Below are 19,517 nucleotides of genomic sequence, written 5' to 3' on the forward strand. Positions count from 1 at the left end.
AGGCAGGTTTGCCACTGCTACATGGGTGGTTTTAAACTGAATAAGGGGGGTGGGGTGTCGAATGGGATAGTGGAGGATGGAGTTAAAGGGAAAGGGTTTCTTGAATGTGTGAGCGTAGAGACAGAGGGGTGTAAAATGAGGGTAGAAGCAATAGGTAGCAAGTTGAAAAGTAAAAGTGGCAGGCCGGCAAATCCAGGGCAAAAATCAAAAAGGGCCACTTTTCAGCATAACAGTATAAGGGGTAAGAGTGTTGTAAAAACAAGCCTGAAGGCTTTGTGTCTCAATGCAAGGAGCATTCGTAATAAGGTGGATGAGTTGAATGTGCAGATAGTTATTAATGCCTATGATATAGTTGGGATCACGGAGACATGGCTCCAGGGTGACATAGGCTGGGAGCTGAACATCCAGGGATATTCAATATTCAGGAGGGATAGACAGAAAGGGAAAGGAGGTGGGGTAGCGTTGCTGGTTAGAGAGCAGATTAACGCAATAGAAAGGAAGGACATTAGCTTGGAGGATGTGGAATCGATATGGGTAGAGCTGCGAAACACTAAGGGGCAGAAAATGTTAGTGGGAGTTGTGTACAGGCCATCTAACAGTAGTAACGGAGTTAGGGATGTCATCAAACAGGAAATTAGAAATGCGTACAACAAAGGTAAAACAGTTATAATGGGTGACTTCAATCTACATATAAATTGGGTGAATCAAATTGGCAAGTGTGCTGAGGAAGAGGATTTCTTGGTATGTATGTGGGATAGTTTTCTAAACCAACATGTAGAGGAACCAACGAGAGAGCAGGCTATTCTAGACTGGGTATTGAGTAATGAGGAAGGGTTAGTTAGCAGTCTTGTTGTGCGTGGCCCTTTGGGCAAGAGTGACCATAATATGGTTGAGTTCTTCAATAGGATGGAGAGTGACATCGTTAATTCAGAAACAAAGGTCCTGAACTTAAAGAAAGGTAACTTTGAGGTTATGAGACATGAATTGGCCAAGATAGACTGGCGATTGATTCTTAATGGGTTGACGGTGGATATGCAATGGAAGGCATTTAAAGACTGCATGGATGAACTACAACAATTGTTCATCCCAGTTTGGCAAAAAAATAAATCAGGGCAGGTCGTGCATCCGTGGATAACAAGGGAAATCAGGGATGGTATCAAAACAAAAGATGAAGCGTACAAATTAGCCAGAAAAAGCAGCCTACCAGAGGACTGGGAGAAATTCAGAGACCAGCAGAGGAGGACAAAGGGCTTAATTAGGAAAGGGAAAATAGATTATGAAAGAAAATTGGCAGGGAACATAAAAACTGACTGCAAAAGCTTTTATAGATATGTGAAGAGAAAAAGATTAGTTAAAACAAATGTAGGTCCCTTGCAGTCAGAAACAGGCGAATTGATCATGGGGACATGGCAGACCAATTGAATAACTACTTTGGTTCTGTCTTCACTAAGGAAGACATAAATAATCTGCCGGAAATAGCAGGGGACCGGGGGTCAAATGAGATGGAGGAACTGAGTGAAATCCAGGTTAGCCGGGAAGTGGTGTTAGGTGAATTGAATGGATTAAAGGCCGATAAATTCCCAGGGCCAGATAGGCTGCACCCCAGAGTACTTACAATACAATACAATACAAATTTATTATCATTTGAGCCCCAGTGAGACTCAAACGAAATGTTGTTTCCACAGCCATACAAACAAAGACACTGTCTTACAGACATACACATAATTAAATTCACACAAACATCCATCACAGTGAAGCCACTGTAAGGAAGTAGCCCCAGAAATGGTGGATGCATTAGTGATAATTTTTCAAAACTCTTTAGATTCTGCAGTAGTTCCTGAGGATTGGAGGGTAGCTAATGTAACCCCACTTTTTAAAAAGGGAGGGAGAGAGAAAACGGGGAATTACTGACCAGTTAGTCTAACGTCGGTAGTGGGGAAACTGCTAGAATCAGTTATTGAAAATGGGATAGCAGCACATTTGGAAAGTGGTGAAATCATTGGACAAAGTCAGCATGGATTTATGAAGGGTAAATCATGTCTGACGAATCTTATAGAATTTTTCGAGGATGTAACTAGTAGAGTGGATAAGGGAGAACCAGTGGATGTGTTATATCTGGACTTTAAGAAGGCTTTCGACAAGGTCTCACATAAGAGATTAGTATACAAACTTAAAGCACACGGTATTGGGGGTTCAGTATTGATGTGGATAGAGAACTGGCTGGCAGACAGGAAGCAAACAGTAGGAGTAAACGGGTCCTTTTCAGAATGGCAGGCAGTGACTAGTGGGGTACCGCAAGGCTCAGTTCTGGGGCCCCAGCTATTTACGATATATATTAATGATTTGAACGAGGGAATTGAATGCAACATCTCCAAGTTTGTGGATGACACAAAGCTGGGGGGCAGTGTTAGCTGTGAGGAGGATGCTAGGAGGCTGCAAGGTGACTTGGATAGGCTGGGTGAGTGGGCAAATGCATGGCAGATGCAGTATAATGTGGATAAATGTGAGGTTATCCACTTTGGTGGCAAAAACAGGAAAGTAGATTATTATCTGAATGGTGGCCGATTAGGAAAGGGGGAGATGCAATGAGACCTGGGTGTCATGGTACACCAGTCATTAAAAGTCGGCATGCAGGTGCAGCAGGCAGTGAAGAAGGCGAATGGTATGTTAGCATTCATAGCAAAAAGATTTGCGTATAGGAGCAGGGAGGTTCTACTGCAGTTGTACAGGGTCTTGGTGAGACCACACCTGGAGTATTGCGTACAGTTTTGGTCTCCTAATCTGAGGAAAGGCATTCTTGCCATAGAGGGAGTACAGAGAAGGTTCACCAGACTGATTCCTGAGATGTCAGGACTTTCATATGAAGAAAGACTGGATAGACTAAGTTTGTACTCGCTAGAATTTAGAAGATTGAGAGGGGATCTTATAGAAACTTACAAAATTCTTAAGGGGTTGGACAGGCTAGATGCAGGAAGATTGTTCCCGATGTTGGGGAAGTCCAGAACAAGGGGTCACAGTTGAAGGATAAGGGGGAAATCTTTTAGGACCGAGATGAGGAAAGTTTTTTTTCACACAGAGAGTGGTGAATCTCTGGAATTCTCTGCCGCAGAAGGTAGTTGAGGCCAGTTCAGTGGCTATATTTAAGAGGGAGTTAGATGTGGCCTTTGTGGCTAAAGGGATCAGGGGGTATGGAGAGAAGGCAGGTACAGGATACTGAGTTGGATGATCTGCCATGATCATATTGAATGGCGGTCCAGGCTCGAAGGGCCGAATGGCCTACTCCTGCACCTATTTTCTATGTTTCTATGTAATACTTAGAAGCACATGATAATATAGGCTGAAATCAACAGTTTTGCGAAGTTGAGATCTTGTCTGACAAATCTGTTGGAATTCTTTAAGGAAGTAAATGATAAGTTAAAAATATAAGAAGATATTAAAGTGGTTCCTGGGCTAGCTTACAACTTATATTTAGTCCCAAATTAGTATTTTCTCCAGTAGATTAATACAGAAAGGCATTTGTCTCCCAGGTGACGAAAGAGGATCCAGAGAAGTAGCTAGATCTCTTTGATGTATTTGAGAAGTAAAATGTCATATACCAAGTGTCCTATGTTTATGAGGGAGGAGGTGACGAGAGAGGAGAAGCTAGATTGATCTAAGGGACTTTTGACATACCTTTGATGTATTTGAGAGGTAAAATGCCATACCAAATGGCCAATGTTTTTAATATATCTTGTACCATGTGACAAAATGCCTTTGACGTGATGCATTCTGTAGAAACCTTTATTTTCCTGTACCTCCGACCATGACGAATGACTGGAATGTGCTAAGGTGACAAAAAAACACTATAATACGATGTAATTCTGTTGTTCAGAGAAGTGGACTGAGGACAGTGAAGTGTCTATATTGGTCACTTGACGAGTTCTCCCTCCCTTCCATCGGCCGATAATAAGTAAAGTTTTGAACTGGTCTACTAAACAGTTTGTGTGTTGTCTGTTTATTAAGAAGCGAACCTGTTTAGTTGTTATACAAGTAACTTTTTCATAAATGGCAGGATAGACAAAGGAGTGGATGTTGTTGACCTGGATTTCCAGAAGGCCTTTGATAAGGTGCTGCAGGTGAGGCTGCTAAAGATGATGAAAACTCATGGCATTGGAGGCAAGATACTAGCATGTATAGAAGGCGGGCTGAATAGCATAAGGCAAAGAGGGCTTTTTTGAAAGTTGGCTGCAATTCAACGGGCTTAAGAAGGTGAGGGACAGGTGCAGAAGAAGACCATTCGCCCTCCAAGCCTGCTCTGCCATTTATCAAGATTTTGCTTATCTTCCCACCCAGCCATATTTTTTTACATTATCCTCAGATCCTTTGAATCTCTTGTTTCCAGGAAACTATCAATCTCTGGTTTTAATGAAATAATAAAATCTAGCATTCCAAAGATTTTGCATCATTTTAGTTCTGCATGGTCAACCCATGTATTTCAAGAATGTTTCCTGGTTTCAGAGTTCTTGCTGTCGGGAAACATCTTCCCTGCATCTAGGCTGTATTTCAAGAATATTGTACATTTCAATGAGATCTCTCATTCTGGATTCTGAGGAATACTCTCCTAGTCCACACTATCTTTACTTATTCGTAGAGTAAATCTTTGCTATACTCCCTCAACGGTATTCTATCCTCTTTACGGTAAGGGAATCAAATCTATGCAAAGTGCTGCAGGTGTAGTTTCACCAGTGCAGGATGGAAATGTGGGGAAGATATGTTCCAGGAAAAAAAAGTGGCTTACGACATTAAAGAAAATATGGAAATTTGCCTTCCTGACTAGATTTTGCACTTGCATATTCACTTTCAGTGAGTTGAACACAAACTTATCCCTATGAATATCAACACCACTATCTTTATCCTTGTGAATCATTAATTGCTGCTATTTAAACAAATGCTGACTCACTTCTTAAGAGGCATATTCTTAATCCTTTTGTAATTTTCAGACTATTTAAGAGAAAGAATAGTTATTTCCTTAGCTAATAGTTTTTTTTAATTTGTTTTGTACAGAATGTTCAGATTTCACAAACCGATTTTGTGGAGAATGCTTGGAAAATATAAATGTAAGTATAATATCAGGATTAATGGGAGATTGACATGGAAATGTCGTGCTTACGAGATTCAAAGTTGGATAAGATGACACAGACACGGAGAATTCTTCAAGAAGACGGAAAACCTTTATTTTCAAACATCAGCTAGAACACTCAGGGAAGACAACCGCCTGTCCATTCTCCCACTGCTCGCAGATCACAGCAACAGGCTCCTTTTTTAAAATAGTTTTACAGCCATATCTCCTCTACCTTATCTTGCATGCTCCACACTCCTCTCTCATCAATCCATCTTCTATTCTGACATTCTCTGTCTCGCCACCATTAACTTCTGACCTTAGTTCAGTCTTATCTAACTTATCTAAATTCTTACATCTCTCCTCATATCTCTTCTTCTTTTGCCACCCTTAAATTCCACCTGTCACTCTAATCTCCCACCTGTCACTCTAGCTCACTTATCCCCTTCTATTTCGCCACCCTTATTTTCCAGCTACAGCTAAAGGTTACACACCACATTATAATGTTACATACCAGTTTATAGGTTGAGTACAAATATACAAATGTGTTTATTAAGAATACAAAGATGCAAAAGTAGAAATAACTTGTTTAGTGTCTTGTTTACTGGATAAATTATTTAATTACTGCTAAATTACGTGTGTTTAAGTAAAATAGCTGACGTCTGATTACGTAAAATAGTTGACATCTGCTGCTATGTATACTTCCATAGAAACTAGTCTAAGTATTTACTTTTCTGTCTAACTTACTTATTTTATCAATGTTAGAACCAACAGTAGTAAGAGAGAACTGGGTGTACAATTTCTTCCAGGCAAAGTTTCAGGCACGGTTTCTGCTTGATGACAATGATCCTTTGCTCATCAGACCTCTCAGGATGGCAAGAACAATAGTGTTTTTTCAGAGGCACACTTACATACACTTACATTTTTTTCCTGAGTCTACTTATGTAGCTGCTACAAATTCGTACATATTAATGGGCAAATAGTTACTATATCACGATGTGGCAGTTTTAAATGCTACCTTAACTTTCTTGCAGTCGTAATTTTGAGGTGCTATGCTGTCATTCTACTAAATGTGGTTTAAATTACGATGTTTCACTGTATTTAAAATTTGACATCCTCAAATGTTGTTAATATCAAGTTTTGCTGAAGTGACGACTTAGCAAATATCCATCCTGTTACTTTGACACTGGGTTCACCAGTCATTATCACCTAGTTATTCTTCATTCTGTTTGATTATGTCCTTTGAAATATTTTCCTGTTTTAAGGGAGCAGTGTGTGTTCGTGTGTGGATCACCATGTTGCTATCATGGAATGTACATTTTTGAACATGTTTCCCTTGACCCACATGTCTCAAGTTTCTAGTGCAGGTGAACCCCTACAGAATTTTGTCTTAACAGAATTCACAAATCACAATCCAAAGATTTGAGATATGGAATAAAATTCACTTTCATGGAATTTGTGTAGGCGAAAAAACTATATATATCAAAACAAAATATATCTTTTCAGCTCGCATTTCTTGATATATGCAGGTGTCTAGCTTCAAGCCATAGAAAATCATGTTGAAGACCATTTACTAGGAATGCGATTTCCCTTAGCACCTGTGTTCTCAATAACAGCCCCTCCCTGCTTTTTAAGTCCCATAATATACTATATTATGTTTTAAAATCTCTGAATGGGCTCGCCCCGCCTTACCTCTCTGAGCTGCTCCACCCATACGCTCCTGCCCGGTCCCTCAGGTCAGCTGGTCAGCTGCTCCTGGAGGTACCGAGGTCTAGTCGGAGGCTCAGAGGGGATAGAGCCTTCTCTGTTGCTGCTCCAGCACTCTGGAACACCCTGCCGTTGCACATCAGACAGGCCCCCTCACTGTCCATCTTCAAATCCAGTGTTAAAACGCATTTGTACTCCCTGGCTTTTGACCAAGCCTGAGGCTTTGCTTCTGTTTGTGGTGTTTTTGATGTTTTTTTATTTTACTGGTCTTTTCCTACTATTTCTTTTGATTGTTATTTTTGGTGTGTATTAACTTTTTTGTCAATGATTAGTGATGTACAGCACTTTGTTGCAGCTATGTTTGTTTTTAAAGTGCTCTATAAATAAAATTATTATTATTATTATTATTATTATTATTATTATTATTATATAAACCTAGAATAAGCCTGTTTTTAAACAGAATAAACAATTTCAGTAAATCAGGTCTAGGAAAGAATATATGAATAAGTGAAACATTTAATTTTATTAAAAGTTTTTACATCATTAATTTGGTAACATTAATGTTTAGCACTGATATTATGAAACAGTGATATACATTTGGTTCAGGTGGGGTTTATGTTGTAGAGTCATATTAAGATATTTTGCTAATAAAAATTGGGAAACTTTGCTAGCTGTTCAAAACTTTGGATATTTTTCATATATTTCCAACTCTTGCTTTCCAGTGTCTCTGGTGTTCTGTTGACCAACGATGCATGAATTATCCCGTTGAAACTATTATTCCGACTAGTTCAGTGTGTCCTTTGAAAGAAGCTCGTTGGGCAGTTTGCTGGGGTAAGAATATAACATACATTTATTACATGGCAAAACTTCAGATTGTATGCAATTGTAATTTCTGTTTAAAAGTGTAATCAATATTTTGTAGACCTGATCTTTTTTTTAAGGATCAACTGTTCAACATCATCTCAAATATAATCACGCTTCTGGGCAGCAATTAAAATCTGAAAGTTTACAAGTTAGTATATCCTTCCTAAGAGTTTATTTTTCAACAATGGCTTGTAGTTTATCATTCCTTCAGGTATAACTAGACTGTGCGACACATTGGGTCCCAGTCACACTGGAGACCTGGTCCTCCAATGCAACCCATTCCCCAATGCAATATTCCACCACTCACCCATTCCCCCAACGAAACCCGTTCCCACAATGCAATATTCCACCATTCACCCATGGCCCCTAACTGTGCGGTGGGGGGGGAAGTGTATTTGGGCGGGAGGGAGGAGGAGGGATGTGGGCAGCAGGGTGTGTGGGGGGGAGGGGGGTTGTGTGTGTGTGGGCGGAGGTGTGTGTGGGCAGGGGGGTATGTGGGCGGGCGGGTTGTGTGGTGGGAGAGGGGTGTGAGGGTGGAGGGAGAGTGAGCTTGGAGAAAAGACGGGAGAAGAGCCTTGGGGGAGAGGGGGGCATCATGGGGTAGGGGGGGAGAAACCAGCGAGGGTGACCAGAGGGGTAGTGGCTGGAATTAGCAGTGCGATGGGGACTCACGGTGGGCGCTGGTTGCTGGTCTTTTACTGCCGGGATCAGAGTCTCTGTTTGGCGACATTGGCGACATCTCCGACTCTGGGCTGGGCTGGGCTGGGTCTCCGACTCTAGGATGGGTCTCCTATGCTGGGCTGGGTCGGGTCTCCGACACTGGGCTGCTGCTTGTGGGGGCGGGGCTGCTTGGGGCGGGGCTGCTTGGAGCGGAGCTGCTTGGGGCTGGGCTGGGCTGCTTCGGGTCCCTCCGAAAGTCCGGTTGGAAACCTCCGCCGGCCATCGTCAGATCCAGGAAAGACGCAAAGGCACGGGAAGGGGCGGAGGGTCCCAGGGAGTGACGGGAAGAGACTAATCCACGTGGCGCTGACTAGCAGGAGAAGAGCTCGATCTGTGCATGGGCGTTTTTAAAGATTTTTAAGCCTCGTTAACTTTTACGACATTCAACCGATCGGAACAAACCTTAGTGCACTCGCAGCACAGGAGAACGATGATGAACTGGTGAACATCAGTTTGTAGCGCTATCGAGAACTAGTTGTGTGCAAATAGGAAGACCGCCAAACCGGAAGATAACAAGATCAGAGTTGTAGTTATGTATAGATAGATATAGATATTTAAACATATATGTTCTGCCAAAGGCAATGGGTTTGCTCATTCTAACATGAAGCAGGGGCAATGCTTATGCATTGCTGCATGTACATTGTAACATACATACTGAATGCCTTGCTAGAGCATACCAAATATGTATTAAGGAAAAATCACACTGATGTGAAATTGGAGTCACCCACAGATCAGCCAATGTGAAGATTGTGTAATACCTAATCTAAATGATATTAGGGATCCAATTGAGTTAGAGTTTGATAGATTCATTGTCATTAGTTGAGAAAGTCATTTGTTCAGTGCTGAAAGACTCCTGTGAATCGTCACTAAGCCATATGACTCTCATAACTACTGATTTAGTCGGCTGTTACCAAACCTATGGATACAACTATGACTGCAAGGAAAACATGAAAGAGTACCAGGAGCGGGTGCGGGTGAAAAGACAAGAATTTCTTTCCCCCAGTTCCACCACCCTCCAGCATACTTCTAGCCAGCGTTCAATCACTTGATATCAGGCTTAGATCAAGGCTGATGTTTCAAAGGAAAATCAGGAACTTCTGCGTTCTTTGTTTCACTGAAACATGTCCCAGCCCCGATTCATCTGAGGGATTTTCCATTGTACAGAGGCGGCTGTATCTGCTTTTAGATCAATGCTTCGTGGAGCACCAATGTGTTGGTTTTGATTCAGTTCTGCTCTCCTAACATGGATTAAATGTTCATATACTGCCGTCCCTTTTATCTACCGAGGAAATTTACTCCTACCATCTTTTCGATGGTCTACACACCACCCCAGCCAATGTCAAGATGGCACAGGACAAATTATATTCAATCATCATGTCTCTTGAGACCGCAAGCCCTGATGCCCTGTTCATCTCTGATGACTTCAATCAAGCTAATTTCAGGAATGTACTCCCCAAGTACCATGAGCAGCCTCCTACACAAGCTGGCCAACATGTCGTGGGGTACAATGCATCCTCTGCTGTAGAGTATGCTTGTCCTGTTTGGGAGCGATTATCTCATACAAAGAAAGCTGATGCCGCCCTTAATGACAGCTGCAGATGCATCACTGGCTGCATAAAACCAACGATGTGGATAGCTTGCATGTCTTGGCTGGTATTGCTCCAACAGGAATCCGCAGATCAGTTGCCGGTAGAACTGAACGTAGTGGGCAAGTTGGGGACACCCGCCATTCTTGTCACTCCCATCACCCAGCCCCAAAACAGCTGGAGTCGAGGAAGAGCTTCCTTCACACAGTCCAGCCACTGTCACAGTCTCCTCAAGCAACCAGACTTGCCTTGTGGGAAAAGAAATGCAGTGAAAACCACCACCGCGTAAAGATGCCAATCCAAACCAAGGAACAGCTACCACCTGGACACAGGTGTGACAGGAAGACCTGAAAGTCCCTCAATAGGCTTTGTACAGGATGGGCCGATGTAAGACCAATATGAGCAAATGGGGCTATGCAGATGCGGCAGACACAGAATGTGAATGGGAAACATCTGTACAATCCATGCCACAACTACTAAGTTGCCCACTTCTTGGTGAACAATGCTGCCTGGAAGATCTAGTGGTGGCAAACGAGAAGGCTGTCCACTGCAAGGGCCTGGCGGAACATTTAAAACATAGATTATGGACACGAAAGAAGAAGAACGTTAAACATATCTCCTGTCCCATGTGGGTGTGAACACTCTTGACCATTGCTACACCACCATCAAGTGCACCGATTGCTCCCTCCCTTGCCTCATTTCAGCTTGTCTGTTGGTGTTGCTCCTAAAGATTGAAGTGCGATGCACCAATGAAAAAAGTAACACAGAAGTGGTCTGAGGAAATTGATGGTCTTCTTGAGAACCGCCTTGAGTCAGTGAATTGGAATGAGTTCAAGACTACTCATCCAATTTAAGTGAGTACCTCCGTTATCAACAGTTTCATCAAGATAGACACAAAATGCTGGAGTAACTCAGTGGGTCAGGCTGCATCTCTGGAGAAAAGGGATAGGTGACGTTTAGGGTCGAGACCCTTCTTCAGGGCAGAGGGAAATTAGAGGTATGAAAAGGTATAGAGCAAATCAGAGCTGGCAACAACATCCAGAGAGCCCACAATGGTCCATTGTTGGTTGTGGCAGAGGTAATAACGAAAAGGTAAGAAACAGTAAAATAGTAAGTCAACTAGGATGTGGGAGGGACAGAGAGAGGGAATGCAAGGGTTACTTGAAATTAAAGAATTCAATATTCATACCACTAAGTTGCAAGCTGCCCATGCGAATTATGAGGTGCTGTTCCAGAGGGCGTCAGGAGTGTCCTGGCACAGAATGTGCCGGGAGCCCAGCAAACAGCTCGCCGTGATTGTTCAAGCCCACCGGCAAGCCCGGCTTGCATGCGACAGACCTGGGACTCACTCGCCACGGATCGAAGGCTGAGGACCCGCCTGATAGGCCCAGCCCAGCCACCTTGGATCGAGAACTCGCTCATGGAAGACAGGGTACCGAACATCTCCCAGCTAGCCCGCTGCGGACTGATGATGGCGGACCCGTTAGTAGGCCTGGCTCGGCCCCAAGCCACCGCCGTTGACGAGACCTACGCTGCCGAAAAGGAGGTGGACCGGCGAGACCAATATGGACTGCGAGCAGAAGATAAAATTGTTCAAAGTTTGTTGGCGCCAGAAATGTGACAGCTCAGTGGATCTGCCTAGGTGAGGTCTGCCGTATGATTCTGCCGGGTTGTTTGCAAATCAAAGCATTTTACTGAACGTAGGTAGATGTGACAATAAAGTATCCTTGAATCATTGAGGTTTACTAAAATGATCCCGGGGATGATTAGGTTAATGTTTGATGGCTCAGTTTGAGATACTGCCAATGACCCAATCCAAACCTGACCTTGTATGCTGTCTGTGTGAAGTTTGCAGATTCTCCCTGTGACTACATGAGCTTCCCACATCCCACAAAGACGCATGGGATGGTAAGTTTAATGGCCTCTATAAAATTACGCCTAAAATGTTGGGAGTGGGTGAGAAAGTGGGATAACAGAATTAACGAGATGGTCGGCGTGGACTGGGCTGAAGGAAGTCACCAGGATGTCGCTTGGAATAGAGAGCAGTAAATATATGGAGAGATTGGATGGGTTTTGCTTGCATTTCTGACCAGATTTGTGCCATTATTATCTGGTTACCTATCCAAGGCATAACTATGGGCACGGCATGGGCCTCAGCTATGCCTGCCTCTTTGTAGGGCATGTCAAACAATCCTTGTTCGAGGCGTACTGTGGCCCTATCCCCGAACTCTACCTCCGCTACATCGACAACTGTATTGGTGCTACCTCCCGCACCCATGCAGAACTCACTGACTTCATCCATTTCACCACAAACTTCCATCCGGCACTCAAATTCACCTGGACCATTTCTGACATCTCCCTACCGTTTCTAGACCTCACTATCTCCATCGCAGGTGACAGACTTCTGTCCAACATCTACTATAAACCCACTGACTCCCACGGCTATCTGGATTACACTTCTTCCCATCCTGCCTTCTGTAAGGACTCCATCCCCTACTCCCAATTCCTCCGTCTACGCCGCATCTGCACACAGGATGTGTTCCAAACCAGGGCATCAGAGATGTCCTCATTCTTCAGGGAGCGGGGGTTCCCCTCTTCGATTATAGATGAGGCCCAGATACCCCAACCCAATATTCCACCATGCATCCGTCTCCTCCAATGGAACTGAAGCCGTTCTCAAAAGTAAGATTCCAGCACTGCCCTGCCTCCCTCAGCAGTGGATTTAAAAAAAAATCCAATGGCACCTCCCCTGCCTGCTGCAGCAGTGAAAAGTTCAGAGTGTTCCTGTCTTGCAACTTTGTTTCGAAGTGTGTTGGAAGCTGACATGTAAATGGAGAAGCCAGTTTATTTTTGAAATATTTGGGGGGGGGGGGGGGGAGAGAAGGTTTTGATTAAAAACGTGTACTTCAACATGACGAAATGTAATGAGGAGCGGATACTTAGAAAGAAAAGCGAAATCTCTACCATAATGGAAAAGATCTCGGAGATTGAGCATGTGGATTGGGCGTGGCAATAAATCAAAGAAATGCAGCCGGCAGCCATACATGCAAATGGATCCATTCCGATTGGACATCTGCGAGCATCGGCCATTCCGATTGGACATCTGCGAGTATTGGGCACGAATCAAAAGGCAGAAAGGGATCCGGACGGCAGCCGGACGGATAGCCCCAGAGTTTTATAGATATACTAGACCAAGTGCAGACCCGTTGGGTCTGCTCCCCCAATGGTGTGATTCCCCCAACCCAATATTCCACCATGCACCCGTCTCCTCCAATGGAACTGAAGCCGTTGCCAAATGTAAGTTTCCAGCACTCCCCTGCCTCCCTCAATTGCACCTCCCCTGCCTGCTGCAGCAGTGAAAAGTTCAGTGTTCCTGTCTTGCAACTTTGTTTCGAAGTGTGTTGGAAGCTGATAGGAAGGAGCAGCCATCAACGAATCAAAAGGCAGGAAGGGATCCGTACTGCAGGCGGACGGATTTGAGTTTTATATATTAATAGATAGATAGATAGCTTTCATTGCAATGTGTAAAAAGAGTTGAGATACTGTATTATAATTTTGCTGCATGTCATTGTGGTATATATCATGTCTTGATTGGTGAATATGTTTAGTTTGTGACTTTATTTGAAGCAGAAATAATATGTGAATGCTTCATTGTCCATAATTCCGACTGGTAACTGGGGGAGAATACGTGTTCAGCATGGACTAAAAGGGCCGAGATGGCCTGTTTCCGTGCTGTAATTGTTATATGGTTATGCACTTTGTCCGAGCACATTATCGCACGCGTCATGCAAACCGTGTTAGATGACCACCTAAACTGTTATTTGACAACCTAAAAACCTGCCTAGGTTGTCCGGTTAGCAACAGAGAAAAACAGTTAAGTGAGAGCCCTGGATAGGATAAATATTCACCTGTGCCCAGGACAGAAAAGTCTAGAATCAGCATAGGTTTGAATGAATGATATTTTATTAACACATGTGACATGTTATAGTGAAATTCTTTGTTTTGCATATCATACAGAAAGTATGCAAAGAGTTGCCACGTATAGAGCTGACAAAGTTACAAAGTGTTCAATGTAATCCCAAAGGTTGCTCATCTTTCTCAGCGGCTCTCCCACACAGGGTCCCTCTTTCTACTCTCGGTGGCCCTCCACATCGGGTCCCTCTTTGTTCTCTCTAGGTGGTGTGTTTTCGACCGACTTCCGACACCCAACTTGGGCCTACGGTGAGATGGAAAAAAATGTAAAGATTGGAGGGGTACATTTTTTTGCATAGATGGTATTGGTTGACTGGAACAAGCTGCCAGAGGTAATGATAGAGGCTGATGCAATGACATTGTTTAAAAGGCATTTGAATAATTACTTGGGTAAGAAAGGCATAGAGAATTATGGACCTAATGTGGGTAGCATAGATTGGCATAGTTTTACGGTATAAGAGAGCTCTCAGCGCCTAGTATTTCCTCCAGTCTTTCCATCACCTTTGGAAACTTTTATTGCTGTTTATCAACAACACGAGGACCAAAGTTGTGTCAAAGAAAGTCAAAGAAGCCATTACGAGACTGAGGAACAGGAAAAAATATTCTTAATGCATTCAAAAGAGAATTAATTAGAGCTCTTAGGGCTAGCGGAATCAAGGGATATGGGGAGAAGGCAGGAGCGGGGTACTGATTGTGGATGATCAGCCATGATCACATTGAATGGCGGTGCTGGCTCGAAGTGCCGAATAGCCTTCTCCTGCACCTATTGTCTCTATCTATGTCAATGTATCTATGGAACCACTAATTTTGTGGTCAAGGTGGCTGAAAGGACCCGTGTTTGTGATGTTGGGATTATATGCTGTGGTTGAAGGTGGGAACATTTTAATAGTTTGAGGATTTAAGTGTTATATTTTGCTATGGTGCCACCAAACTAAATATGCTCCCAAAACTTGGGCATTCAGTATAATGTATAATAAATGTTCAATATTGTAGCCTAATAATAAACTATAATGAAAACAATGTTGTTAAGCTTGCTATACGCTTATTAAAAATCCAGGTTTTACGTTGTGTTATGTAATGTAAAATCATGCCCAGTTTCTACTGATTAGCATCTGACTGATCAAAGTACAATTAAAAATTCCACGTGTTCCTGTACATTGAAAACCGATTAGCCATTTTGCAACAATTATATGTGTTGATATATGCAGAATACTTTACCAAACACTTGAATGACAATTCAGAATTTTTCCTATGTAGATAAGGTGGTGCTCCAGAAACGTTTGAAATAATTTAAATTTGTTCTCTTTGCATTTTTTTGAAAATAAAGCAGGAAGTATATTTAAAAGGCTCTGACATCAGACTCTGGAAGATATAGTTGTTTTCCTCATTCTGTATCATTTCATATAAACTGTATATGGAAAATTCAAGTAGCATAGGCCATAGATTAGTTCAGCTCAGAATAGGCCCTTCAGCCGACCACAATGTCAACCTTTTTACACTCTCTCCAAAACTTTCTCGTATGATGATAGTGAAGATAGATTCATTTCAAAAGAGAACCAAATTAGTATTTTGTAAGGAAAGCATTTGCAGGTTCTGCAATGAGGACCAGGTATGGGAATATCTGGATTGCTTTCAAAGAGGCTGTAGAGTCTCATTGAATCCGGCCTCTTTCCATGCGACAACCATTCAGTGATTATATCTTACTGAAAGATTCTGAGGGGGGTTAAGAGGATGGATTTTGCAGAAAGTTCCCTCTCGTCCAGGAAATTGTGAACCAATAACATATTCAAAATAGTGATTCCATTTAAAACAGAGATGAACAATTTTTTCTCTCTTTGGAATTTGTACCCAAGTTTGCAGATGACACCTCTGTGATGGCCCGGATCACAAGTCTATGGAATTGCTGCATTACACCGCTGATTATATTCTGCACTCTGTGTCTTCCCCTTTGCTCTACTGATTGTACTGGTTTGACTTAATTGTGTTTATGTATATTATTATCTGACCTGACTGGATAGCATTGCAAAATAAATCTTTCCACTGTATATTGGTACATGTGATAAAGAAGGTGTACCATAAAAAGCATTTTATCAGGATGCATCACAGCTTGGTTTGGGAACAGCTCCATCCAAGTGCATATGCCAGTCCCGCCATCCCAGGGATCAATCTTGTCAACCTACGCTGCACTGCCTCAATTACAGGATGTCCTTCCTCAAATTAGACCAAAACTGTACACAATACTCCAGATGTGGTCTTCCCAGAGCCCTATACAACTGCAGAAGAACCTCTTCACTCCTATACTGAAATCCTCTTGTTTTGAAGGCCAACATTCCATTAGCTTTCTTCACTACCTGCTGTACCTGTAAGCCAACTTTCAGTGACCAGTGTACAAGGACATCCAGGTCTCGCTGTACCTGCCCCTAACCTAACCCCATTGAGATAATAATCTGCCCTCTTGTTTTTGCTGCCAAAGTGGATAACCTCACATTTATCTATATTATACTGCATCTGCTCACACACTCAACATGTCCACGTCACCCTGCAACCTCCTAGCATCCTCTTCACAGTTCACACTGCCACCCAGCTTTGTGTCATCCGCAAACCTGCTCGTGTTGCTCCTAATTCCCTCTTCCAAATCATTAATATATATGGTAAACAGTTGCGGCCCCAACACCAAGCACCGGCACTCCACTCGTCACTGCTTGCCATTCTGAAAAGGATCCGTTCACTACTACTTTGCTTCCTGTCTGCCAACCAATTTTCTATCCATGTCAACACCCTACCTCCAATACCATGTGCTCTAATTTTAGTCACCAGTCTCCCGTGCGGGACCTTATCAAAGGCTTTAGAAAATTCTAGATACACTACATCCATTGGATCCTCTTCATCTATTTTACTTGTCACATCCTCAAAAAATTCCAGAGCATGATTTCCATTTCATAAATCCATGTTTATCTTGCAGTAAACATTATTCCCTTGATCCTGTAAACTGTGGATGGCTCAGTTGTAATCGTGTAGTCTTTGCACTTACTGGTTGTCATGCAACAAAATCTTCTCACTGTACGTCTGTACACGTGACAATAAGCTAAACTAATATAACTGAGCCATAAAGTTGTCATTGAATCGCTAAATTTATTCAAGACCAATACAGACCAAAGAACAGTGTTGACAAGATGGTTCAAGGTAACAAATAAGAGTGGAGAGCAAGATTTGATCAGCCATAATCTTATTGAATGGGCAGATCTGGCCCAGACGATTTCCCGGTCCTCTCTGTGGTTTTCTTATATCCTTAGTTTTCTTATATCCTTAGAAAATTTGCTCAACCGCAGAGATGTTATTGCTAAAAGATGGTCACAGTTTAGTGATAATTGTAAATCACTTAAATAAGAATATACATTGCTCAATTTTAAATAAGAGTCAGATTTGGTAAAACATTTTTTGCAGAATGCTTACATTGGTTAAAAACATGCACTGGGTGGCAGCACTGCATTATACAAAATCAATCCACAGTCATGGAAATTATGTTTCTGTTACAGTCTGTTTTCAGCTCTTAACTTCAAAGTGTTTGTGGACCTGTGTCTTCCTTACCAGCTGTTCTTGCAATGCATTCTCTAGTCAGACAAAATTTTAAAAAGCCACAAACACAGCGACTAAGCAGTTTAAGTCAGAAGAAATTGCAGATGTTCAAATGCAGCATATGGAAAGATTACGCTTTGAGATAAAATATGATCAATACTTAATAAAGATTGACTGAACAGGATTTCCATCATTGTGTTTTTTAAAGATTGTAGATATTTTTTTAAATCTGCACAAATTGACAAGCCTGCAAGGGCTATACTTATAATAATTGACAAGCCTGCAAGGGCTATACTTATAACAATGTGAGATGTTTTAGATTGTGATGCAAGGGACAAATTAGGATGCCAGCCATCCTGGGACCACTTTAATGTGTTTCCTGAGTCCTTAATGCTAATGGTTTATTATTGTCATGTGCACCGAAATACAGTAGAAAAACTTTGGTTACGTGATATCCAGTCAACTCATACTATATAGAGTAGGTAGACACAAAATGCTGGCGTAACTCAGCGGGACAGGCAACATCTTTGGAGGGAAGGAATGGGTGACATTTGGGACGAGACCATTCTTCACTCCAGCATTTTGTGTCTACCTTCAATTTAAACCAACATCTACAGTTCTTTCCTACACATACTAAATATTGTACAGGTGAGGTTCTGCCCCCACCTTTTTTTTCAGCTTTCTCCCTCCGCTCCAATCTGAAAATGGGTCCCAACTCAAAACGCTATCTTTTCATTTCCTCCAGGGATGATGCCTCATCCACTGAGTTCTTCCAGCACTTTGTTTTTTTGCTCAAGATTCCAGTGTCTGAAGTTTTTTGTGTCTCCTGAGGTTTTTTATGTTTTTTTGTGATGATGCATGCTTTTCTTCCCTTCTTTGCACAATAATGTTTCTGATCTGAATATAAATGGATTGTGAAGGTTGCTGCATTTGATGATTCTAATGTAATCATTGTTAGAAGGAATAATATTAAGCATAATCAAATACTTAAAATACAGGAACTTGTAAGGAATGGTAATTAAAAACTGTACTTGATGATCTGATGTCGTTGCATTTCCATTAATTCCACATATTTGTTACTCTTTTGCAGTGAGCTTTGAATCGTTAATCATTGCAATGTCCATTGGTGTGGGACTGACGCTGCTGCCTTTCGTGTGTTGCTGCTGTTATTGCTGTTGCAAGTTCAAAGTCTGTTGTTGTTTCTGTTGTAAGAAGAAATCCAGCTGGTAATTGTCATTTTTGAAATATTATGATTAGGCACATACTCTGAATCAAACACTTACACTTGATTCTCAATTAATAAGAGTAAGTGGGAGTACTAATAGTTATCATTAAAAATAACTATTAGGCAGCATGTGAATTTATTGTTCAAGCTAAATAACTTTGAAAGATGCAAATCATATCAGTTATGAGTCTTGCTTATTTGATAGGCAATGCTCAATGTAACCTCTTATGACCACTCTATTGTCCCATAATACATCCGGATCATGAAACAAACTTCCCTCTTAACATCACACTGAAATTGATTGTACCTGTATAAGCTTGCTAAATAGTTAATTTTGTGAGGGATTCTGAGCGAAATATCTCATGATAAAAATGTGAGGTTTAATCATTTTACTGATTAAAGTTTTACAAAAATGGTTTTGTAAAGATTGCAAAAACAAAACAGATAAGAGTTGATTCCCGCTTGAACAGTTTTCAGTATGACAGCTTAATTGCTGATCCAATAAAGCACGAGGTGTAAACATTTTGTGGTGTATCGGATTGTATTAAAACCCAATATAATGAAAGAAGCAAACATCAAAATATATTAAGATCCATACTATTGTGTAATGCAGCTCATTGCACAGTACTGAAAATATTGTACACATATTATTACTAATTGATTTTGGCCAAGGATTTGCAGTCGATTGAGTTATTTTATCAGTAGCAAATTAGTCCTATTGTGGGCAATATCATTTCATGGTTTCATAGAAACATAGAAAATAGGTGCA

The 19,517-nt window shown here is 41.8% G+C and overlaps 1 protein-coding gene across 1 annotated transcript in view; it reads left to right on the forward strand.

Moving 5' to 3' along the window:
• Nucleotides 1-19,517, forward strand: part of LOC129709475 (pituitary tumor-transforming gene 1 protein-interacting protein-like) — a 79,353-nt gene that overhangs the window by 25,976 nt on the left and 33,860 nt on the right. Inside the window, exons 2-4 of the mRNA XM_055655895.1 lie at nt 5,044-5,096; nt 7,528-7,636; nt 18,614-18,749. Of these exons, the coding sequence (XP_055511870.1) occupies nt 5,044-5,096; nt 7,528-7,636; nt 18,614-18,749 (298 nt within the window). The remainder of the gene's footprint in view (nt 1-5,043; nt 5,097-7,527; nt 7,637-18,613; nt 18,750-19,517) is intronic.

The sequence above is a fragment of the Leucoraja erinacea genome, chromosome 2 (genome assembly GCF_028641065.1).
Source record: "Leucoraja erinacea ecotype New England chromosome 2, Leri_hhj_1, whole genome shotgun sequence".
Classification (NCBI taxonomy): Eukaryota; Metazoa; Chordata; class Chondrichthyes; order Rajiformes; family Rajidae; genus Leucoraja; species Leucoraja erinaceus.